Source organism: Pristis pectinata, chromosome 15 (genome assembly GCF_009764475.1).
Source record: "Pristis pectinata isolate sPriPec2 chromosome 15, sPriPec2.1.pri, whole genome shotgun sequence".
Lineage (NCBI taxonomy): Eukaryota > Metazoa > Chordata > Chondrichthyes > Rhinopristiformes > Pristidae > Pristis > Pristis pectinata.
The window spans coordinates 13,383,610-13,408,768 of NC_067419.1; the positions used below are offsets into that span (position 1 = coordinate 13,383,610).

Below are 25,159 nucleotides of genomic sequence, written 5' to 3' on the forward strand. Positions count from 1 at the left end.
TGTTCAGTAAAGGCAACACTTACTCAATCTCTACCTGGAAAGCACAGCAAAGTTAATGTCTAGGTTCAGAGGAAAAGACTAGGCTTTTAGATTTTTTCGTTGTTTATTTTCTGCCATACTTAGAAAGGTTTAGTAAGTCTTTTTTTGTTTTAAGAGTAATTATTTGCAATCTATTTGTTAATTACATTCTGTTGAAAGCCTCATTTGGCTTAAACAGACCTGATTGAAATGTGCATTGGAAATTGGGGTAAATAGCATAGATAAACCAAACAAATCAGATAATCTGCTGTTAGAGGTAACAATTTGGAGAGAAAAACAGTGAAGTGAAAAAAATCAGAAATGAAAAAATATTTAGCATAAAATAAATATTTTTAGCAGATTTTCTCCCTAGTCTTCTTGAATACAGAGTAAAGAATAATGTGAATCACCCCGAAATACAGAGAAAGTTTGCAATGTAATTTATGCTAATTCTTATTACTTAATAAAATAAAACATCTTTTTAAAGAAATACAACTCAAATCCAGAAACACACCTGCATGGTTTAATGAACAGGTCCTGACTTTCTAAGCATTCCATCAAACAATGTGAAAGTCTGGAATGAAAAAAAGCTATCAACAATCCTGTAAACTATTAGTCTCTCAGGCATAATGCAAATGGCAAAGTGAGGAGTGATTTAATTTGGACTATAAGTGCCCTGCTATTAGAGGATCTGTTGAATGAAGAAATTAATTACACCAAAAGATATAGTTTCAGATTGGCATCGAAATGTACACACTGGTTAAGTACTTGGCTTGCTTGTTTAAATTTATTCATCCATTGGATAAGATTCAATTATTGTTATAAAGGGTTAACATTTATGTTCTGCATCAACTTAGGGAACAGCTTTCAAGCATGGAGAAATTTATTAACAATTAGTTCGTCATTATCAGCTACTCAATTTAGGGCCTTATTGTACTGACGCAGAGGACCTGAATTTACTACAGGGTCACTATCAAATATGAATGCAAATTTATCATGGTGACCCTTATGACATTGATGTTTCATCATTACCCTATTGAAAAAGTGTCAGCATTCACTATTAAAGCTATAAATGGAGCAGGTATTTGAGGACTACAAACTGTGATAGAACTGCAGTGGAGCAGGAATAATACTGCCTTCTGCAGAGAAGAGGTGAAAACTACAATTGAAGTGGTGAGACTAAGTATACCCAAGAAGTAAAGTTTCTTTACTTGAGCTGCTACACAAATAGCTGACTTTGAAAACTGTATTAAAATATGAAGATATGCTCCAAACCTTTTGGTAAATTGAAGGGGTTGTGTACGGCAAAGAAGTCATGTTTAGTAATGCAGGAATAATGTTGCAGGTTTATTCTGTTAGACATGCAGGAGATTGTTTTAAAACAAAGCCTTCTGGTTGGTTCAGTTTCCTATTTGAAAAGCTCTGTATTTTTATCTTTTGTGATTTGCAAATATTGTAATTGCAGAGTAGATTAGCAAGAAGTGCTCCAATGCTTAAAGCTGCAGACTTGTTATTTGTTGCACTAAATGTACTGGCTGATTCAGCAAGATGGTGGTTCACTGCAGTAGATAATTCAATGGTTTTATGACCAATTTAAGAATATGAATTATAATGCTCTGTAACTACAATTATGGCACAAAATGATTATAGTTCACATTACTAATGCAGTGGATCAAGACCTCTTCCATATAGATCATATTCCTTATACAAGAGGTAATCCACAAGCATTGGAGGGAGAGGAAGCAATGCTAAACATGTAGGGTCTTGCAGCCGCCTTTGCCCCATATTTTTCCGTATTTTCAGTCGGCACAAATGCTTCAAATGACGAGGGTTTTCTGCAAGAAAAGCAAAGGTTGTTTTTTCTAATGTGTGGATTTTAACTGGGTCAGTGTTACTTTAAATGCTGGAGAAAAAACCACTGCGGTACCAATACCACAGAGCAGAATCTGACCCAGCAGGTTTCCCATTGACATTGCATTATAATAGCATAATGTTTTTTGCATATTTTTTAATGAAAATTTGAGGAGCAGGTATTCAATTCTTTGTCTCTTGGAGCAGCCAAAATGACACAAAAACTTACAAACATAATTTAGAATTGTTTTTAATATAAAGCAATGGGTTTAATTTTGGTTCTACATTCAGTTCCTGCAATATGTTGAATTTGTGTGTCCTAGCAAGGCCAAAGCTTAGGCTGCTAATTAAATCCTCAACGACTCTTGAGATGATGATGATGGAGGTTGGGCAGGGGAAGTCTACCAAACTTGCCGTCCAGTTGGATATTGTTGGTGCATATATTTTGGATGTTTTTCTTTTAAATTCATTAATAGGATCCGGGTGTCAATGACGAGGTCATCATCTATTGGCATCTTTCGTTGTCCTTAAGAAAGTGATGGTGAGAAACTGCCTTCAGCTGAAGGAACTCCCACAATTTTACCAGGTACAAAGTTTCAGAACTTCAACCCTGCAAAAATGAAGGAATGGCAATATATTTCTAAGCCAGGATGGTGTCTTAGTTGGTGGGGCTTAGAGCATGAGGGCATGTACCCATGTGCCCGCTGCACTTGTCCTTCCTGATGGTACAGGGAGTGGGACTGGGAGGTGATGACTGAATGGCCCGAGTGAATGCTGTATATATTGCAGATTCTAAACAATGCAGCCATAATCTGCTGGTGGTGGAGGGAATGAATGTTTAAGGGGGTGATGGGGTGCCAATCAAGAAGGCTGCTTGGATGGGGTTCAATTTAGATATTAGGACTAGAAGGAAGGTCATTGATGAAACAGGGGAAAATGGTTGGGCTTGGGATACTGGCCTGAGGGACTCCTGCAACAATGTCCTGGGGCTGGATGATTGGCCTTCAATAACCACAATCAGCTTTTATTTGAGGTATGATGCCAACCAGTGGAGTGTTCTCCCCTGATGCTAATTGACTTCAGTTTTACAAGGGCTCCTCTGCTACATTTGATGAAATGTTACTTCGATTAAAAATGACAGTCATGTGCGCCTCACCTCCTTCATTTATGTCTGGACTAAGGCTGTAATTAGAATTGAGTGGTCCTGTTTGCTTGAGGGAGATCAATGAGATGACCTGGTCAATGGTTGAACATTTGGGTGCTGAAATCACTCCGTGTCCTATGACAATTTACTAAAACTTTATTTCTGCATTTGGTTGGCAGAAATGCTCAAACACGATAGGGCAGCACAGTAACATAATGTCAGGGTAATCCTTGCACAAGTTGCTGCTCCCTTTGCCTGGTGGAAAGGCAGCTTGATCATTCTAGGCCAGTGGTGGGCTCATGAGAGATCTTCAGCAGCAGGACTAAGATTTGCAAGTGGCCAAATCAAGGAGCTTTTGGATCCTGCCACAATGTTTCCAGTTCAAATGCAGATGCTTGTGGTCACCTGGCCTGTCAAAGGAGGCAGAAACTAGCAGGCTGAAAAGAAGTCAGTTCCCAGGTATTGACTAGCGATCCCCCTCTGAAGAGCTCTTGCTGAAACAAAGACCCCAGCTGTCTGAGGATGAAGGGAGAACTGCCTTGAGAGTAAGAAAAATGCAGTGTGCCTGGAATTAGTAATAGTATGACAGGAATGCTTATGTCTGCAGGCCAAGCTTTCATCAAACGGTTTAAACACTGTGATTGTACAAATGGAAACAACATTGAGTTACACGGACTGTACATCAGAGAGTGTGGCTGTCTGGCTCAATCAGTTTGCATCAGTTGTTATCCCAATCCCAGGTATTCTATTACCATATCTTTTTATCCCCTTTCGTTCAATTAGTCATTAAACATTCTCAATGGTCTCTGCTTCAGTCATTAACTCTGCTAATGCATTCCACAGTCTCTCATTCTATGCACAAAAGGGGATTGCTTGTCTAGCTCTCTGCCCTAAATTCCTTATGTTTGATTTTACATCTATGTCCCCTAATTCTAGACCCTTTAACCACTGCAAACGTGCCCTGGAAGAGTTAATAATCTCAATAATGTGAAAGCAACCTGAAATAGCATCAGCCAAAACCGTTAAAGCCTGAGCATTGCTGCAAATGTACAGTCAGACCTGTCACAGGGATCTGCTGAGCTCAATTCTCAAAGGACATTATCAGACATTGACGATTTAAAAACATATATTCAAAATGAACTGTAAAAATAATGGTGATTTGAAAAGCGGTTCAATGAAGCAGCTTCTGTCTTGAATTCACAAGTTTAATATACTGTCAGCCGTGAGGTGGGAAATAACTCCAGTCTTTCAAAGAGCACTAGTTTTACAGATGGCTCATCCTTTCTCCATATGGTAAATTATTCTTGTTCTTGAATGGAATTTTACCCTGGTATTTTCATTTTTCTGCATCAAACAGTGGTGTTAAGATCAGAAATAAGAGAAGAACGATACATCATTGTGATGCCATGGACTGTGGGAAATATAAGGCATAAAAAGCAATTTTCTATTTTAAAAGTTCATGGACATAAATGGAGGAGGTAGGAAATTGCCATAATCAATAGAATGCCTTCTTTAAATTTCCCTCCAATACTAACATTAATTATACTGCTTGATGGCCAAGTGGTGCTGCACATGTGGGTCTACCAATCTGGCACTGTATTGATAACAATATATTTGCAGAATGCTGCCATCATGTTTAAAATAAGCTTCTTTCATTAATCTTATGGATCTGAACTCGTAACAAGCCAGTGGCTGGGTGAGGCAAGGAACAAGTCCCAGAAAACACAGTCCTCCAAGTGTCTATTAAAACATTTTTGTGATTTCTTTAGAATTCTACTACTGCTGTGATTAATTTGCTGTATTAATTTTAAGACCCCAATTCACTATTTACTCTTATCCAACAATGGGCGTTCAAAACAAGAAGCAGTAAAAGATGGATGTAGCTTGCAAATGGTCAGCTGAATATCTTTATATTTATGTGATGGTTGAATGATAACTCTGAGGGAAAATAAACTTCCTGTGTTTGTTATTATTAAGCATTTGCCAAATGAATTACAAATTTAATATTTGAGTGCTATAAAACAGAATTAAGGAACTATCATGGAGACACAAGAGACTACAGATGCTGGAATCTGAGCAACTCATTTTTTTTGCTCAAGGAACTATTATTCTCACAGTAAAAAGATACAAACCACCAATATTTTAAAATTACTCTCCTCCACCAAAGTGAGGAATAATCTTTGGAAAAAGGGAGAGCTGGCTGAACTAGTGGGGAAAATACTGGACAACGCCAATATCCAGACAATATCAGAAACTATTTCGGGGGGGTGGGACACTTCATCAAAAACTGTTTTTTCTGGTGAACAGCTTCACTCATGATAAACATGCCACATTTTTTTGCAATATTCTGCATGTTATGTCCCACCCCACCCAACCCCCCCCCCACTCTTTTTTTTCCCTAAATCTTCACACTTTAATTACTTAAGAGATGAAAATGACGGATTTACCCATGATGTGACAGATCTCGGGCCATTCCTTTTGCTTCTCAAGTACAGGCTTTAATTTCACACAGAAGGAAACGTAATCCACGTAATCTATCAGCACACGCACTACCCTTCCGACCAAATGACGCATCCATGGAACGGTGATGAACTCGCAGAACTATAAATAAATCAAAAAAACAGTCAACTTTAACAGTGCTTTTCCAAGCTAGTCAGACAAAAACTGACCCCTGAGCCAACGATGGACATGTCAGGATAGGTGTATCAAAGCTTGGTTAAAGGGATGTTTTAAAGAAGCCATTAAAGATGAAGAATGAGAGGTGTAATTTTCAGTCAATGGTTAGCAAAGGGACTGAGCCTAGAGGCAGTGAACAGAAGGTTTACGTAAGGTTGTAGGGCAGGAGGGAAGTTAGGAAGGGGGTGAAGACCAAGAGGAATGTGAACATAAGGGTAACAACCTCATAACTGAGGTGTTGGTGAACTCTGAGCAACCATAGGGGAACAATTGAAACCACGCAAGATAGAACATTGGCACGATATCAGATGAGCTCAAGTTTGGCTAGTGTGCAAAGTGGGAGTCCAGCCTGGAATTAGAGTTAACAGAATCGTGGATTGGAGAGCTGGTGGCAGAAAAGTTGAGGCACAGGTGGAGAGATTGCCTTTCCTTGAGGTGGTCTTGCAATGGGGAGACAATGGAGTTTAGCATGGAGCACCACTGTTGTAATGTGGTGCAATCTGAGGGAGTGGACAAGGGATGGGATTAACCATGAGGGGCCAAAGTATGCTGAGGACAAAGGCAAGAGGGGTTAAATCAAAGAGCCCCTGTAAGTAGTTGTGGGGGATCACAATGTACAATTAACCTAAGCTTGAACCTCCAGTGGAAGCAGCGTGACAACTCAATGTTTCCTGCCGACATGTATGATACCTGCATGGAGCCAGCATTAACCACACTCATCATCCCCCCACCTCTGTAAAATGGGCTCGCAACAGTTAAAGCTAAGCTGCTCAGCTTAAACTTAAATTTCTTGCATTGCGGGTGTGTCACAGCTGCAGCAGCTGCTGGCAGGAATTCTGGAAATTATTCGGACCCGTGGGCATTTCAAGAACGGTGCCGTAGTGGAGAAAGGGAGCTCGGGGTTTTCCCACACTGCACTGGAAGCGGAGGAGGTACAAGGTAAGAGTGAGGTCTTGTAGCTGCAGATGCTGCCAGGAGCCTCGCGTCCACTCCTCACGTCATCCACACACCGCCAGATATTCAGACACACAACCCAAACACTTGGGTGGCATTCATTGATGCACTCTCCTCTCTCTCTCTCTTGGAGAAAAGGTGGCAGGTGATTACAGGCAGCAGTAGCTAATCAACAAGGGTGGGCAGCACAACACTGTTATACATACAGCAAAGAGACAGTGATCACTTGAACTTGAGTGACCATTTCTTGGTCTGCAGTCAGTGGTAGGGCTGCAATCTGAGATGAAGGTATCCCCATACCAAATCACCTTCCCATGTTCCATTACCTGTGCATCCCACAACTTCTTATAATTTACAAAGGACAGATGCTGCAAGTGTGCACCTCTAACTTATTCTGCTTTACACCTCCCTGTCCCCCTCTCCTCCCAGACCCAGCATGACCCAGTATCTGAAGTAAGACCCTACCCTTATACCTTTCTCTTTTCTGGGAGCCAAGAACTGCAACTCAGCCAGTCAGTGGTAGAACAGCAAGAAGAGAGGGAGGAAGAAGTTATTTTATATTGTTAGACCAGTTCCTGTAGACCTTAGCAAGCTTAGAGTTCCTGAAGGCACCAAACCCTTGTAGAATTGTAGTAGCAACCAGTAGAAAGCAATCAGCAAATGAACTTTAAATAGCGTCTGTCCTTCCTGCCGTTCAGCTCGTGTTAAGAAAGAGCGATAACTGGAGCATGCTGCTCCATTTTGGCAGCATTGGCATCAAATCTTTAACTGACATCATAATTTTTCTGTTCTGCACATCTCTGGCGGGCTTTATTGCACTTGTGCTAAAGCCCTTACCAATACGGCAGCTCATGTGACTCATCCTGTAAGTACTGTATGCATGTGCACATTGCTCATAATGTGGATCCAACTTGGCAAACATTGCACCCAAACGATGGGTGCCATTGTAGTCAAACACTGAGGTCAATTATTTCTGCTGAGGGTCCACCAGCCTCTTCAAAAGCAGGGAACAGCATCGCATTGATATAGCAAAACAATACAAATCAAATCGAAATGAACACAGGACTAATTAGAATCAGACATGTCCAGAGCTGAGGAAGTCTGTTTTAAAGGGGCACATTTAATTTATAAATTAAAGTAGCTTGTATCAGCTGAATTTTCGATATTTCTTTAGAACTGCTTTGTGTTTAGTGTTCTAAACCTACGTTTTGCTGATGAAGTTTATCGCCACTTCCGGACCTCTGAGTTCACTTTGAAATTCACTCCCTGCATTAAGCTAAAGAGGAAGAGGGTGAGTGAAATGTGGCAGGTTAAGTCACCAGTATAAATTTGGGCTGTTGTTGCTTGCACAATGTTTGCATCAGTGGGCGGTAAGTAAAACGACTGGATGAATGATCTAGAGATTCAAAATTCCACCACTGCAGTTGGGAGATTTAAATTTAAAGAAATCTGGAATACAAAGTTGGTATTGGAAGTAATGACTGTGAAACTACCAGACTGTCACTAAGAAAAACCATCCTGGTCACTAATGTCTGTTAGGGATAGAAATTTACCCACATTGGCAGGTTTGCCAAATACATGACCCAAGACAATGTGATGATTTTGTAGTGGTCTAGGAGGCCACTCAGTTAGTTTTCAGGGATGGGCAAAGAGTGTTGACTTTGCCATTTGAGCCCACAAAGCAGGAGTGAATAAAGATGAACAGAAAACAATTACTGAATTACTTTGAAATCCGATGACTGCTGTACTGCAGAATCAATTCATCGCACACACTGCAGACAGAAGCAGGTCACTTACTGAGGTGATATAGGACTTTGATTCAATCACCCGATGGACAAGAAACCTTCCAAGGCTGTCGGAGTGTATGCAGTCAAAGCACATTGGTACGTTGTAGCCATTATTGAGCAAGAGCCTCAGCATCATTTCATCTTTTACAGCATACTGAATGGCAGTAGGAAAGTGAGTATCATTAATTAGTGTGAAGTAGCTGTTGACGTTGGCGCCGTGACGTAGGAGTAATCGCACCAGCTCGTGATTCCCTGCTCTCACTGCTACAAGGAGGCAGGAGAGTGGGTCTTGGTTTTGTAGTGCACCCCCTTTCAGCAGGAGTTCAGTGCAGGCAATATCGTTATTAGACACAGCAATAAACAGAGCTGTCCTCCGCTTATCATCGTAGGTTGCAGCTATCTCTTCATTTATAACTGCATTAACGTCAAATCCACTTTCAATCAGTAATTCCAGGCACTGGGTACTGCCATTGTCAGCAGCCAAATGGATTGGATTTATCCCACTTCTCTTAATTGCAGACTTCCGAGTGACTGGAATTAGAAGCTTCAAGGCCCTGCAGACGATAATATAGATAAGATCTTTATTAGTCACATGTACATCAAAACACACAGTGAAATGCATCTTTGCATAGAATGTTCTGGGGGCAGCCCGCAAGTGTCGCCACACTTCCGGCACCAACATAGCATGCCCACAACTTTGGAATGTGGGAGGAAACCGGAGCACCCAGAGGAAATCCACGCAGTCACGAGGAGAACGTACAAACTCCTTACAGACAGCGGCGGGAATTGAACCCGGGTCGCTGGTGCTGTAAGAGTGTTACACTAACCGCTACACTACCATGCCAGCCCATCAAACACAAGTTTATAGACGTATTAGAAGTTAAGGTCTATGGAAAGGATTTGTAAATTAACCATTCCTTAATAAATAGAATTCCCAGATAACTATGATATCTAAATAGCAGAGTTATCAATTGTTTAAAACAAACTTGTTGTTCACCAGTAACATGCATTTCACACAGTCCATACCCCTCCAATGCCACTGTTAGTGAAGCTGATAATCTATACATAAATAAAACATCTATCAAAAGAGATACAAAATCCATAAAAAGGGATACTTAAGTCTAATATGGAGGTTATAAAAAATAGGAGATTGGTACATGTATTCAAGTTGGATCATCTGAATCCCCTTGAAGAGATTATTGCCTTCTGATTCTGCCTAGTTACTTAGTTTTATTAAAGGGCTAAGCTTGATAGCCTATTTTCCTCTCTTTGCAATATGCAGATGACATTTAAAACAAAGAACTCCTTCCAGGTGAAGCAGTGAATTACCTGAACTCTCTCCAGTTTAGTGATCTGCCCTTGGTCTCCTCTACATTGGAGAAACTTAAATGCCGATTGGGTGATCCCTTTGCAGAGCATCTCCATTCAGTAAACAGGAAGCTCAGGATCATCCTTGATGCTGTCATTTTAATTCTCCATCCCACTCCCATTCTGACCTCTCTGACCTTTTATACTGCTCAAACAATGCCCAGCATAAGCTTGAGGAACAGCACTTGTTGCGACTCAACACAGAATTCTGATAACTAGTTTCTCTTGTTTGTATCAGAGTTGGTCAGCTCTGATGAAGGGTCATCAATCTGTAACATTAACTCAGTTTTTCTATCTGCACATATGCTGCCTGATCTGCTAAGTATTTTCAGCATTCCCTTTGATTTCAGATTTCCAGCAACTGCCCTGTATTGTATCTCACAGTTCCAGTCGACTGAGTATGACTGGGGCCTCAGTCCTGGGTATGTTCGCCTGGCAGGGGAAGCTAATGTTTGTTTACTTGGCCTTCCAGTAAATTTGGATGATTTTGTGGAAACAGTCTTGGTATTTTTCCAATGATTTGATATGCCTGGTGCAGGTAATCCACAATCTATAACACACAATATGCTATGTAATGTGGTTATAAATTGGTGAATGGTATTAGTGATTATGATTACACCAGGATTAGTGATGGATATGCATGTTGAGCTGTGCATGTCCTATTCTGAGGTCCTTGGCTGATGTCAGTTGACACCACCCACTGTCATAGGATTATAACCTGCAGAGCTGCCTTCTGCTAAATGATTCACTCTCACAGATACAAACTGGTGATGGAGTTAGTTTTGGGAAGACTTCAACTAAAAGTATTTTTAAAGGTACACAGCAAACCAACACCCAAACGAGTTAGTGTCTCATTTAGTGATCTCATTGCACTATCAGAGAAAACGTTCAACTTGCATGCAACAAAACCAGTTAGTAGATGACATACAACAATATAAAGCACCCTGGGTAGAGGCATTGCTTTATTACTCACAAGTAATGTCCCTCTTGTGCTGCCCTGTGAATTGGAAGGTGACCTGCATTGTCTGGTGCATTGGGATTGGCTCCATATTCCAGCAGCACTGTGATACAATCTGGGTTCCCACCTTCGGCTGCTTCAAAGAGCACCGAAGCACCATCATCTGCTTGGGCATGAATATCACCTCCTGTGGGCAAGGTATTGCGTACGAGGATAAAATGGCCTGGATAAATGGCAATCATCCTACACACTCACTAGATGAGAAATTCTTGAATTGAAAGGGTTGCTTCTAAGAGGAGAAAGTGAGTGGATTGGGCCCTTACTCTTTGGAGTTTAGGAGAATAACAAGTTCTGAGCAAAATCTATGAAATTCTTAGAGGGTTTGACAGAGTGGTTTCCTTTAGTTGGATGGTGTAGAACGGAGGTCAGGGTCTCAGGATATGGGGTCAGCTCCTTGGGAATGGTAAACAGAAATTTCTTCATAGGGAACTGTGAATTTCGTAATTCATCCCTGCAAACACTGTGGGTATTCAGTCATGAGATGTATTCAAGGCTGATATTGATAGATATTTGGAATGTAAAACAACTACAAGCCTTCCCCATGTTACAAATGCCTGACTTATAGACACCCTGTACATACGAGTGAGCGCCCATAAATATTATTAAATTCAAATGACAACCAGTCTTGGAAGAAAATCTATATCTGTGTAACCTCCCCACTGTAATCAGACACCATTGTCTCTTAAGAACACAGGTTGCCAGTTTCACTGCGGGAGGCCACTTAAGAGACTTGCTTTGGAAATTGACAAGCAATCACTTCTATTGATACTTGTACAATGATACTCTATTAAGCAATGTAACATGCACTGATACTTCAAGCCCGTCGAAACCAGCCACTGAGCATGGGATATCCTAATTCTGTACCAAAGCAGGGGAAGACAATAAATAAATATTCATGTTAATTGGCCTTCGTCAATACCATTCATTACGATACTGAGTGATTTTGTGTATTTTCTGACTTATGGACAAAATCAGCTTATGGATGTCTGAAAAAACGGATCCTATTCATAACCTGGGGACAGCCTGTAAGGGGTATGAAGATCAGAGAGGAAAGCAGAGTTGAGCCGGGGATCTGCCATGACTTTGAATGGTGGAACAAATTTTAAAGAGGCATTTGGCCCAGTCCTATCACCATTTCCCATGCTCATTTTTGGCCTTTGACTGGAAAAGACATTTTTTTTTGAGGGTACCTTTGTGAATGAGATATTCCAGCACACTGCAGTGTCCAAATGCAGCAGCTGTGGCAACAGGAGTTACTCCATACCCATCCTTCTGATTGATGTTCCCATCGTTCCTTAACAACAATGCTACCATATCGTCATGTCCTTGCTTTGCTGCTTCGTGCATCGCTGTCCATCGTCTGACACAAGGCCGGTTAATAAGTGCCCCGTGTTGTAGCAACACCGATACCACCTTGTAGGCATTCCTCCTCACAGCTTGGAGAAAAGGGTCACAAGAACAAGAAATAGAAAGACTTTTTAAAAAAAAAAACAAGTTACTTTGAAATGCAAAATAAAACTGAATAAAGAAGGAGAGGATTCCTAGTGGAGGTCTTGGGAGGCATGGACTGGTTGGGCTGAAGGGCCTGTTTCTGTGCTGCATTACTTTGTGACTGCATAGTTCAAGTTAATACAAAGTTGCATCAAGGGGAGAGATGATATTAGAAAGAGCAGCACCACATCTGAATGATAATGACAAGGATATGAAGCTCAGGAATGTGTCATGCTTGAACAAGCTCGGGAAGGTTGCTTTTTTTTACAATGTGCAGTCTCTTTTAAATAAACCTACACATATGCTTGCAAAACACGTGACTCATGAGCTCACTAATTTTAAAGAGACCAGTTAACGACTATCGGTAGTAACCTTGATGGGTGTTTGGTGACAACAGCATTTAACTGTGCCTTGGTCACTTTTTAACAAGATGTTAAATGAAATAATCTTAAATATTCCTGGAGCTTTCAGTTTAAGTCTGAATACAGCCAAATATCTGCACCTCAAATTTCAGCCGGCATTCTTGATACTAGCCAATGTGACATTGCCTTTTGTATTTCATATGCCAGGTATGCAAAGTTTCCTACAGTCTCCAGAAGCAGGCTATTGATCGTTATCATTTGGGGAGAGGCAGCTCTGTGATGATTGTGAAATTAGGTTGCTAAATCAACTAAATGCTTAAGATGTGAAAAAAAATTTAGCAAAGGCTAGCCAGCCTGTAATTTATAAGGCCCAATTCCTTACATGACGTAGCAATGAGAGCTTCTGTTTAGTGGGACCATGGTATGCATAAACAAAGACCTTGGACTGACACACAAAAACATTCAGTACTGCACGCCCTCTAATGGCTAATTTACAAATTCACCATTACTAATCTGCCATTAGTTAATGCATTTCCATTGTGAACACAGGGCTTTAAGAACTGCTATGAACAAATGAGAGAGCACGGTTTGAAGGATTTAAATTAAACATAGAATAGCTGAATAAAATTGATGATTTTTTTTCACTCGAGGGCCCACTCGATCAGTTGAGAGATTCATTTTGAAAGAATGGGTTTTTCCAATTCCCTGTGTACTTTGAAAACTTCAGTTCTAATAAATGATTATGCTAGAATTTTAAGCTGTAGGCCATATTTTCAGTAGAATGCACAAGGCCTTGGAAACAAGCCACGATAACTAATTCATTTTCTTTCAACACTTGAGGGATAAAAGATGTTAAGACTATATGATGTTTCTTGTTCAATTATGTGATGACCAGGTCCGAAGGCCAAATACAATTACCTGGTAGCTTCTGTAATATAGGATCTATATTTTTCCTGTACCAAGGATCAGTGCATTAAAAATAAAGGGAACTTCCAAGGACAGTGGATGGCAAATTGCAGAAAAATGCAGTTCCTTTTGAAATCCAACTTTGTACTGGATGATAATTGAGCTTTACATCTACAGTATTTGATGTCACTTTAATCCTCCAATGAATTAAATGATTGTTGCCCACTAATAGTTTTTCATAATCCTCCATGGTATCAGGAGCACTTTAGCTGCAAGTGACATAATGAGATGAACAGCAGTGCTTTAACAGCCATATAAAAGAACATGCTGAAATATTGCAAAAGCCTTTGTACACAGACATGCAAGAAATGGTGTGGACTGTGGTTTGTATCACTGATACTGTCTGATCGCCTTAATTAACTTTCTTTTTAAAAGCAATATGAAACTGAAAAGAATATCCAAGGCAAAGTTTAACCAGTATCACTAGCAAATGCAGAATTTGGAAATCTGCACTGCAACATTTTCCTGTAGCCACAGAATTTGAATCTGCAGAACAGGCTTTCCCAACATCAAAACAGGGCTGAAAGTCAGCTGACACTTTATTATAATTGTGACAGTCTTCAGAGCAAGTCCAGAGAGTTAACCCTGTTCTTTACATGATTGTTATTGTTCTGCAATTCTAGTTCACTGTTGTCATGTTCTCTTCTGCATTGCTCAACATCACTTTCTGATATGGACAGGGTGCAATGACTCAACACTGTACATCTTTAGAACAGGGTCTTTATTCAAAGACTACCAGCTGCAACTAAATCCCATGGGACCTCAAATGGCACAGCAGATGGAACAAGTTTTAAGCAGAGCAATGGCTAATGGTATTATTTTAGAATATAGATCAATTAGTGAGGGGGGAAGGGACAGAATTGCATTGAAATCAATCGCTTTGTTTTTCTGGATAAATCCATAACTGTATTTTATTTCTTAAGCCTCTTGTTTAAGGGTTATTGCATGTCTTAAGATGAAAAGTATCCTAATTGCAACTAACAATTGAATACATTTTTATATAAAACAAGTTGACATCAGAATTTATTTCTATTGTTAAGAATTCATTAAGATTGCAAATTTAGCACCAGCTTGATGTGATTTTAGCTCCATATCAATGCTACAATGACATTGTCAATCAAGAGCAAGAGTTCAAACCCAGAAAAGAATAGTCCTCTCTCATTTTCCTTTGAGATCACACATAATATTGAAAAATAGAAACATGGAAATTAGAGGGGACATGACTGAGGTGTGTAAAGTTGAGCAGTATAGATAGGGTAGACTGCAGGAGACCTATCCCCATATTGGAGGTAGACAAAACAAGAGGATATAGATTTAGAATAAGGGGAAAGAAATTCACAGGGGAATGTTTTCCACCCAGAGAGTGGTGAGTACCTGGAGTGCACTGCCCGAGAGAGTGGTTGAAGCTGGGTCCCTGACCCAGATGAGCACTCGAATCATAGGCCAAGTGCTGGAAGGTGGGATTGTGCAGATGGGTGCCCACTGGCCAGCAGGGATGTGATGGCCCGAATGGCCTATTCCCATGCTGTACATCTCTAAACCAATGTAAATCACCAATTGTTCTTAGAACTTCTGTGACCTTCTGGTAAAATAACTGTGATTTTGGTCCCCCAGTTTGCAAATGCTAATGAGATCTGATGGCTTTATTGAAAATCAGGCCTTTGGCAGGTTAATCACCATATCTGCTTCTCCTGTGATTTTAATCCTATGATCAGATAGTTTATGGCCAGTGGTAAAGGAAAAATTCTCCTATTATCATTTAGTTGGTATGTAAAGAAATTTGCAGGATATACCAGAACACCTTCCTAAATTGTGGCTTGATTTTTAGTCTATGTTGATTCTGGAGACCTCAGATTCTGGAGATCTCAGATTCTGGAGATCGCAGTACCAGAATACTACTAGTTATCAAGGCACCCATGGATTAAGGAAAGGTCAATTAAGAAGAAAAGCCAGCTAGGGATCCCTGCTCTAAGGGTGCCTAAGTTTATGTTGTATAAGAACATGATCAGGTTTTATTAATGATAGGTCCACTCTCCTAGCATTTGATCTGCGTCCAGGCATGATGTCGGGAAAGAAAGGGATGGGGATGAAGGAGAATCATATTCAAAGAAATAAAAGCTACTCACCAATCAATAGTGGTGTTTCTCCCTTATTGTTAGTAATATTGGGACAAATTCGCTTCTCCAAAAGAGCCTGCACATTCCCCAATAACCCAGCTGCAGCAGCCAGAGTAAGTGGAGTTTCTCCATCTTCGGTCTTTTGTTGCCAGATTGTTTTATATGATGCTAAAATTAACAATTTAGAAAATAGAAGGATTCATTGAAATGCTGAACTTTTTACCTTACCTTAACTTCCATTCACCCCACAATTATAATGAACATAGAATACCTAGAAATTGGGAACTAATGTTTCATAAAAGATTATTTACAGAACAAACACAACCATGGTTTGGCAGTAACTACTACACCAGCTGAAGAGACACAACACTATTTGTTATATGCACAGTATATTAATGAGATAATGGTTACCAAAATATCCAATTCACAGCTGTAAAATAATTTTATCCTAACCGCTTTGGGAAATGTTGCATTTCAATTAAAATATTATTGTGCCCCAGGGATGAAACATTATCCCTAAGCTTCACTGAGCAGGGAAGTCACAATTACAGTCCATGGTTTGTGCTGAGTGTCTTTATCTCAAATAGGGCAGCTGATGAAGCTCAGCTTCTCCTGGAGAAACTGAAGTGAGATTTCATTCCACACTGCTATCCAGAACTCCTTGTTTAATGTGCAAATGGGTTGACATCTGTTGAGGGCAGAATTGGATTCAACTACAATGGCTTTTAAACTGTGATACCCTGTTATTACTTGCAGTTGAGGTTCACAGACCAATAATGTGCAATCAGATGAAGGACTGAAGGGTTACTTCTATTCATGGAATCATGTTCACTGCTTTAAGAAGGACATTCAAACTCCCTTGTGCTTCCTGACTTACACTGGTTCCTGGTTAAGTAAAGCCTCAATTTTAAAATTCTCACTTTTGCTGTCAAATATTTCCAAAGCTTCATCCCCCCATTATATTTGCATCTCTCCTACCCTAAAAAACTCTAAGATAATGCCCTCTTCCATTTCCAACCTTTTGATCACTCCCTGACTTAATCACTTCACCTCTATTGTCTGAGCCTTCAGCTACCAAGGGCACCTCAAGGATCTCCTTCCTAAATTTCCTTACCTCTGTTTTTGGTAATTTGCCCCTCTGTTTTGCATCAAATTTTCTTCCTGGGGAAATACCTTTGTTATATTAAAGATGCTATCTGAATATGCAATTGTTGCTGAGGTGAGATATTTTACAGTTTTGTGAACAGAAAGACATTGGAAATATTTTACTGCACTACAGCCTAATTATCTACTTACAGTCTAATACAACCTCAAGCACTTGTTGAATGGGCTGAATAGCAGCTTCATGCAATGGAAACCACCCCTTCTCGTCTGCTTCATCCAAGGCAAATTTATGTTTCGTCAACTGTTGTAGTTCAAATATTTCTCCTAGAATTAAAAAAAATAAAATGACTATTCATTGAGAGCTGTAGCATCATACACCGTCACATGAAGGTCAGTCTGCATACCTTGCCTGATTGCTTTCACGATCTGTCTGTTTTCTTGGCTGAGTGGTAAAGTGCTATGAAAAGAAACACAACATAGACAAAGGTCTTATTCTGGATCACTGAAAACTATCACATGGAATAAACAATGCAGAAATGGGCCATTTGGCCCATCTATTCTATCTTGGTGTTTCCACTCCATGTCTGCTCATTCCATTCACCTTATTTCATTCATCTTTTCAGTATTCTTTCTGTTATTATTTTCCTCTTGTGTGTTAATCTAGTTTCTTAAAGAAACCATCGAGGTTATCTGCCTGAACCACTTCCAGTGGTGGTGGGCTCCACATCCTCTGAGAAAATAAATTCTCCATGTTTCTCCACTGAATTTATTAGTAACTATCTTTAACTGGTAACCTCACATGTATTCTCACATAAGTGCAAACATTCTTTCCCATCCATGTCATTTGGAATTTTAAAAATAACAATGATGTCTTTTCAAAGTTTTTGTTTTCCTGCCCAGTTTATTTAACCTTTCACTATAGCCAAAATTGCTCAATTCTGGAATTATTTTTTTCTGCATCCTTATTATACCCTAAAGACCCAGGAATGTGAGTACTCCAAGTGCAGGTTGACCATGGTCCTTACACATTTAAAGTAACTTCTTTAATTTTAATACTGTACTCTTAGAAATAAATTCTGGTGCTTTGATCCAAGGTGTTGCAAAAATAATTTATTTACCTCTATCTCTACATGTCTCTGGGCTTCTATCTCAGTCAATTTCTTATATCTAAGATGTAGGTAATGCTTGTACATTTAGCCAAGTGTTTCATCCTGCATTTACCTTTTCTTAAAGTTAATTTGCCACACTGTGTAGTTTGCAGGTTTTCTTGTATTATTTTTCATCCTCCTCAAATCCATCTGCAAATTTTCATACTGAATTATTTAATTCAATGTAAATTATGAACATCATGAATCCAGCTCTAAACCTTGTGGAACACTGCTGTCTGACTTCCTCTAATTTGAAAGGTTTCCCTTTACCCCTACTCTCTGCTGTCTCTTTTTTAAATGAATATATGGAATCTGAGTGATAAATCTTTTTGTTGCAAAATTAGATTCCATTCCACAAAAAATTACCTTTCATTACACTGAGCTGACTGATTACTAGCTTCTTGTAAACTCAGCTGGATTGCATACTGAGTCAGATGGTCATTGGTGAAGTTAGTGTTCACATCCATTATCTCGAGGTTTAAAATAATCTGCACTAATACCTAACAGGAAGAGGATAAAGTAAGAGTAATGATTAACATGTATAGGGTAACAGTAGACTATCAGTAAGTGACATGATTATAATGAAACTGAGAAGATCTAATACATTGCAAATGGCAATTTAGAATAACAGATTTTAACAAAAGATCATTTGGTTCCTATTTTTCATCAACTTATCCAGTATCTCACCAATTTCCTTTCCAAATAAAACCATGTGTGTTTCAATTTAAAAATTTGTTTGTTTTAAAAAAAGTTCTATCTGACTTTCTTTTTATACAGTAACAAAGCATGCCATTGAAAAACATGAAAAGAACCAAACATGAAATAGTGATAGAGGAAGAATTTGGCAAAAGGTTCAACAAATTAATCAGAGCTTGAAAAGACTTCTGAATGAGGGGCATTAGGTAATTGAGCACTGGGGTTTAAATTCCTGTTTCACTCCCTTCCACACTGTGTAGAAGACTCCTTCCATGCTAAGCTTAAGACCATCTGTTCAGCTACCTTTCTGCCTCCTTCCTTTCCATGAGATGAAAATTTCTCCAAGGCTCTGAATTTCAACAGCTCTAGATCTGCATCCCCCCTCTCTAAGGTTGTTCCCGTTTTTCTGCACTTATCTGCTCCTTCTCAAACTTATTTTATGTCTGAGCCACTTCCTGCTCCTGAACCCTATTCCATCTAAACAGTTGACAATCTAACTTCCCTTCATGACCCCATGGTTGCTGATTTTGTAGATGGTTCCTCCATTAGCATTCTTCCCAACATTATCCACTTCTCAGAAAGCGCACTTCTAACCCTTCTCTTTTCAGCTAACGGTCAATCTGTGATATTTCTCCAAAGTTTCTGAATGTGTTGTCACCTCTGAAATTCATGTCCAGCTTTATCCACAGCTTCTAAATTGAAAGCTCCAACCAGTATCTGTCCCTGCCAAAAAGGCTTTAATCAAATCACAAATGACATCCTCTGTGATTGCAATATTGCATTATTCCTCTTCATCCTCATTTTACTTTTGATATGCACAACCATACCATTGTCCTCCTTTGCAGCACCTGTGTTATCCAGCTCATTCTGAGTAAGCCCTTGCCTGATTCCATACTTACCAATGGAATTGTATCCAGAACATCTTGAGCTCTTCCAAACTTTGCAATAATAGGAACTCTTCAATTATCTATCCTTGGCTCCCTCCTCCTTAAAACAGAAACTGACCCTTGCCTATATTATTTACAGCCACAGACCAGTTTCCACGTATTCTAACAATTATGAGTTCTCACTTTGCCATCTGTCCAGAGTTCTCCACTGTATCTCTGTAGTGGACGGTTGTCCATACCCAGTCTTGAATGAACCATAATATTTTTCCACAATGAATATTGTCTTGCCAATAATCCAATTCTCCTTCCAGGCTATTTTGATTTCATTATCAACCTCCCTTTCCTTTTGCAAAAACTTACTTTAAAGCACACCTTTCTGACTAAATTTTTGGTTATTCTTCCTAAAATCTCCAAATTTGGCTGGCCATTTTACTTATTTCTTTATGTTCCAATGTAACAGGAGTCGAAAGAACTTTGCTTTCTAGAAAATGCGAATGCGAGTTAGTAAGCAGAAACATTTGGCAAGGTTATTTGACCAGGTTATCTACACTTTTGAGGAAAAAAAACAACAAAACTATTCACAAAACACCATGTACAAATGGCTATTGGCCATTGTAGAGCTTAAAATCATATTTTATATTGAATGCTACTGTTTGGAGAAGATGCAAAACTGTTCAGTTATTCATTGCATTTGATTGAAATTGAAAGATTTGTGAGATTAAAGTGACACAAAGATATTATTCTTCAAAAGTGCAAACTTTGAAGCTATAAAAATTAGACTGCATAGTTAGACATTGGTTATGGCATCAGAAAAGTGGAAATTAAGGGAACATTGGTGAGGCAACAGCTGAAATTTATGCTGGCCAAGATAAAACAAAAGGAAGTGATTAGTAAGAGTTTAAAGTAATAATGAAGATAAAAAGGCTTTCTAAATATAAGGCTTTCCAAATATAAGATCAAGGAATCCATTTGGCAGCAAGTTTAAAATTAAATATAAAGGAGATACTAACATAAATATTTAATGTAATATCTTAAAAAGGATGAAATGATTTTTTCAAATAGTTTCATTTGGAACAGAGGGTGGGTTACTGAAATCTGGGGGGAAAAGGTAATGCAAAATTATCAAATGGGAGTAAGTTGGTTGAGTCAAAGATTAGACTTCTAGAATGGTACTGTGGTGGAGTTTAATTAAAGGTGGAATTAATTATTTTAACGCCAACTGATGATCAATAAAGAAAATCAAAACTACTGAGGCGTATGTTGTGAATGATTCCCCTACACTGTGTTATTAATGTTAGATTTCGATATACTTGTGAAACTTTAAAAGTTCACAGAAGGTAGGATTGGTATTAATTAGGAAAGTCGACTTAATTAGTATTTCCTTAGTAAAAGCAATATATCCTATAACAAACCTTAAGGGAATTTACATGTGATACAGATCCAGCTTTGAGGCTGATTTAGAACCTAACTAACAGTGCGAATAGCTGAGGCCTCTTTGGCACTACTGAATGTCAGTACTGTAAATCTTGTACATTGGTATTGTAGCAACTTCAGGAAGGGGAAGGAGGGTGAACATATGCCAGTCTACATTGGTGGATCGGCGGTGGAGGGTCAGCAGCTTTAAGATTCCTGGGTGTTAATGTATTGGACGACCTGTCCTGGGCCGAGCACATAGATGCAATGACAAGGAAGGCGCGCCAGCATCTTTACTTTCCTAGAAGGTTAAGTAGGTTCAGCATGTCACTGAACACTCTAACAAACTTCTACAGATGTACTGTTGTAAGTATTCTGGCTTGTTGCAGCATGGTCCGATACGGCAATTTGGATGTCCAGGAATGTAAGAAGCTGCAGAGAGTAGTGGACTCAACCCAACACACCCCTCCCCACCATCAGTAGTATCTACATGAAGCGCTGCCTCAAGAAGGCAATATCTATCATCAAAGATCCCTACCATCCAGACCTTGCCATCTTCTTGCAGCTACCATCGGGCAGGATGTACAGAAGCCTGAAGTCTCACACCACCAGGTTGAAGAACAGCTACTTCCCCTCAACCATTCACTTCTTGAACCAACCTGCACAACCCCTATCACTACCCCAGTATAGCAAAACTATGACCACTTTGCACTACAATGGACTTTTTTTTGTTGTAATTGTTTTCTTTCTTGTATTATTTGTTTGTTTTCCTTGTGAATGCTGTGTATCTGATGCGATGTGCCCGTGATGCTGCTGCAAGTAAGTTTTTTGTTCTATCTGTGCATATATGTTCTTGTGCATATGACAATAAACTTGACTTTGAACTGGATCAACCGTTTATGCAAATTTCACTACTGCAGATTCTGTGCAGTTCATAAGGACAACGTGCTGTGAATGTCTTCTGTTCTGGTACAGTACTTACTATATGACCATGTATGTTATTTTTATTCTCATATTCAAATGTGCTCAAATGACTTTGGAGTGGTTTAGTGCCTTGAGGTTGTGAAAAGTGCTATATAAATACAGCTTTTCTTTAATTATTATCATTCAGCTTGTGTAGGCAAAAGTGGTTTATTCTGGAAGGTTACAGATATTTTAAAGCAATTATTACAAGTTACAATTGACTCTTGAATTTCCTGTCATCAGAAGTTAAAAGGTTAAGTAGATCGTTAACTTTAGGACTGGAACGCTAATACCACAATCGCAAAACTCTGTTCTCCTACCCTAATGCACGCCCATAAACTTGCAGCTTCATTTATGCACAAACAGATCCTGATTCATGCATTGCAACACCGCACATGCACAGTTTTTCAATATTTGAACATCTTCACGTGTTTGCAAGTAAAACACTTGGTGTTTTTCGTGGGGCGGGGGAATGGGCTGTTATAAACAAATATGCAGAGTTGCGTCAGCAATATATTACTAGAGTTGATTAGGCGCTAGAAAGTACTGTCAGTGGTAGTTGTGAAGGTGGATTCAATCATATCTTTCAAAAGGAAGCTGGATAAGTATTAAAAAAGAAAGAATGCACAAGGCTATAAGGTGAGGGTAGGTGAGTAATTGTTGTTAGATGGGCCAAATGGCCACCTGGTTTATGTCCTCTCTCTGTAGCCTCAGTTAATATATTATATATACAGTATATATAAAGAACGGCTGAGACAAGCGTTAGTAAAGTTTACAGCATCGCAAAAGCAGGGAAGTTGTGCAGAACCTGTACGAAGCACTGGTGAGGCCACAGCTGAAGTCTGATGCCCAGTTCTGGTCACCACAAATAAGAAAGCTGTGAAGACTCTAGGCAGGGCACAGGAGAGATTTAGTGGAATAGTTCCAAAGGTGAGGGCTTTCAGCTACAAAGTTTGACAGGAGAAGCCGGGACGGTTCTCGTTGGAGCAACGAAAGTTGACAGAAGATGAAAAGCAAAGAAAAACTGCACTTAAAACTTGCCGGAGCAGCTCAGGCAGCATCTAAGAAGAAAGAAATAAGAGTTAACATTTCATGTCAATGATCTGACTAAAGGTATGATAAAGACGAACGAGCTCCTCACTGTTTAGAGACAGAGAGAACGACACCCAGGACCTAATGGTCGAAGGAGCAGGGAGACAGTGACAGGCAGCAGACAGGGGTGGTGGTGAAGAAACACTTGACATATACAGCTGGGGAGCTCTGCAACTCAGGGTGATGGACACAGTTAATCAATGCCTTTGCGTGCAAAGCTGCGGGGAATTGGGCTCCTCGGGGAGCCAGCACTGACCCGCGGGGCCCAATGGCCTCCGCTGCTGTCACCATCCCGCGGTTCCAACCTCGCACCCTCCTCCCCCGCAGAACCAGCGGCAGCTGCACCCTCTCCCGCCCACAACCCGCCGGCCAGGCCCGCGGCACAGCCGAGGTCAGGCTCACGTCCGTCCGCACCCGGGAACCGACCGAGCCGCCGGCAGGGGGGCCTCCGCTACTGGGTCTCGGCGCGCCGCTCATCGCGCCTGGAGTTGGCGGCAGCTCGGCGCTCGTTTAACCAGCCTGGAGCCGATCCCACAATCCACCGCTGCGACAATGGCTGGAGTCCTCAAGAAAGTGAGTGGAGGTCGGGGGGAGGGTAGTAAAGTGTAGCGGGGGGGGGGGCGGGTGAGGCGGGGAGGGAGGGGGGTGCGGGGGGCGGGTGAGGCGGGGAGGGAGGGGGGTGCGGGGGGCGGGTGAGGCGGGGAGGGAGGGGGGTGCGGGGGGGCGGGTGAGGCGGGGAGGGAGGGGGGGGCGGGTGAGGCGGGGAGGGAGGGGGGGGCGGGTGAGGCGGGGAGGGAGGGGGGGCGGGTGAGGGAGGGAGGGGGGGCGGGGGGGGCGGGAGAGGGGGCGGGTGAGGGGGGAGGGAGGGAGAGGGGGAGGGAGGGAGAGGGGGCGGGTGAGGCGGGGAGGGAGGGGGGCGCGGGGGGCGGGTGAGGTGGGGGGTGGGTGAGGGGGGAGGGGTGGGGGGCGGGGGGAGGGGGGTCGGGGGGGCGAGGGAGGTGGGGGGGGCGAGGGAGGCGGGGAGGGATAAGTTCTCGGAGAGGGTGTAGGTGCACGGGGAGGGTAGTAAGTGTACAGGGGAGGGGGTAAGGTGTGCAAGGAGAGGAGTAGGTGTATGGGGGTAAATGTACATGGAGGGCAGAGGGGTAAATGTTAATGCACAGGGAGGGTAGAATACCTAAACAGATATCGGACAAAGGCGGGAGAGGGGGGTAAATGGAGGTGTGGGGAGGAAGGGAAAGGTTAGGGAAGGCAGATGGCTGTCAGTAGGGGCATAGAGACGAGGGTAAATAGACGGGAGAGCTACTCGTCAGGGAAAACAGATATAGGGGAGGAGGGAGACGTGGAAGAGATGGAAGTTAGGCAGAAGCATAATGTACAAGGGAGGTAGATAAATATTTAGGGGAGCCAAGAAGGTCATTCAGGGGGACGAAATGTTCAGAAGAGCTGGGTGAGTGTCTATAAATCTGCAGACAATTAGATGGGGGAAAAGGAGATAAGGAGAGGGGTGAAAGAGAGATACACTGTGGAAAGATGAATATGGAAATATGTATGGCTTGAAAAATGAAATTTGGTGGGAACTGTGGAGATATGGAGAAAATTATAAAAAGTATATAAAAAAAATGAGGGGGGTGGAAGATACAGAAGGAATGTGTGAGGCACAAAAGGTGTAGTGTGAGGGGGAAAATGAGGAGATGGTGCAATATTTTTGAAGAAACTAGTAACATATACCAATCCACTTTCTTTCCTACAGACCACTGGATTGGTGGGTCTTGCTGTGGCCCAGAATCCTCTTGAGGTATAGTCTTTCTAAATTTTTATTTTGAGTTCTGTAATGTTTAAAATTTCTTGAGCAGCAAAATACATTCAATATTCATCATTGTTCAATTCTTTTTTAAAATCCCATGCTTGAAATGTGGGTGGAATTCAGGCAACAGCTTTCTTTTGAAGGGCAAGGGGGGAGAAAAGGAAGCCAGTTGTTTATTTTGAAACCTATCAGTTGACTGGTTAGAATAATCCAAGGGGAAACATTTGTAGTGGAATTAATATTTTTCTTTCTAAATCAAGCACTAATTCTCTAACCTGTGTATATCTGTCTCCACTC

The 25,159-nt window shown here is 40.9% G+C and overlaps 2 protein-coding genes across 2 annotated transcripts in view; one reads left to right on the forward strand and one right to left on the reverse strand.

The window, feature by feature from the left end:
- On the reverse strand, positions 1–23,599 carry asb15a (ankyrin repeat and SOCS box containing 15a). The gene is made up of 11 exons (XM_052030110.1): positions 23,482–23,599; positions 22,772–23,024; positions 18,371–18,504; positions 17,261–17,313; positions 17,049–17,180; positions 15,762–15,920; positions 12,007–12,252; positions 10,772–10,943; positions 8,441–8,984; positions 5,461–5,614; positions 1–1,853 (listed from the first exon to the last, which is right to left on the reverse strand). Exons 3-11 carry the CDS (start codon positions 18,469–18,471, stop codon positions 1,678–1,680), a joined length of 1,737 nt encoding a protein of 578 aa, XP_051886070.1. The 5' UTR covers positions 18,472–18,504; positions 22,772–23,024; positions 23,482–23,599; the 3' UTR covers positions 1–1,677.
- Positions 23,206–25,159, forward strand: part of ndufa5 (NADH:ubiquinone oxidoreductase subunit A5) — a 5,626-nt gene continuing 3,672 nt past the window's right edge. Inside the window, exons 1-2 of the mRNA XM_052030111.1 lie at positions 23,206–23,628; positions 24,809–24,853. Coding sequence (XP_051886071.1) covers positions 23,608–23,628; positions 24,809–24,853 — 66 coding nt within the window. The 5' untranslated portion in view covers positions 23,206–23,607. The remainder of the gene's footprint in view (positions 23,629–24,808; positions 24,854–25,159) is intronic.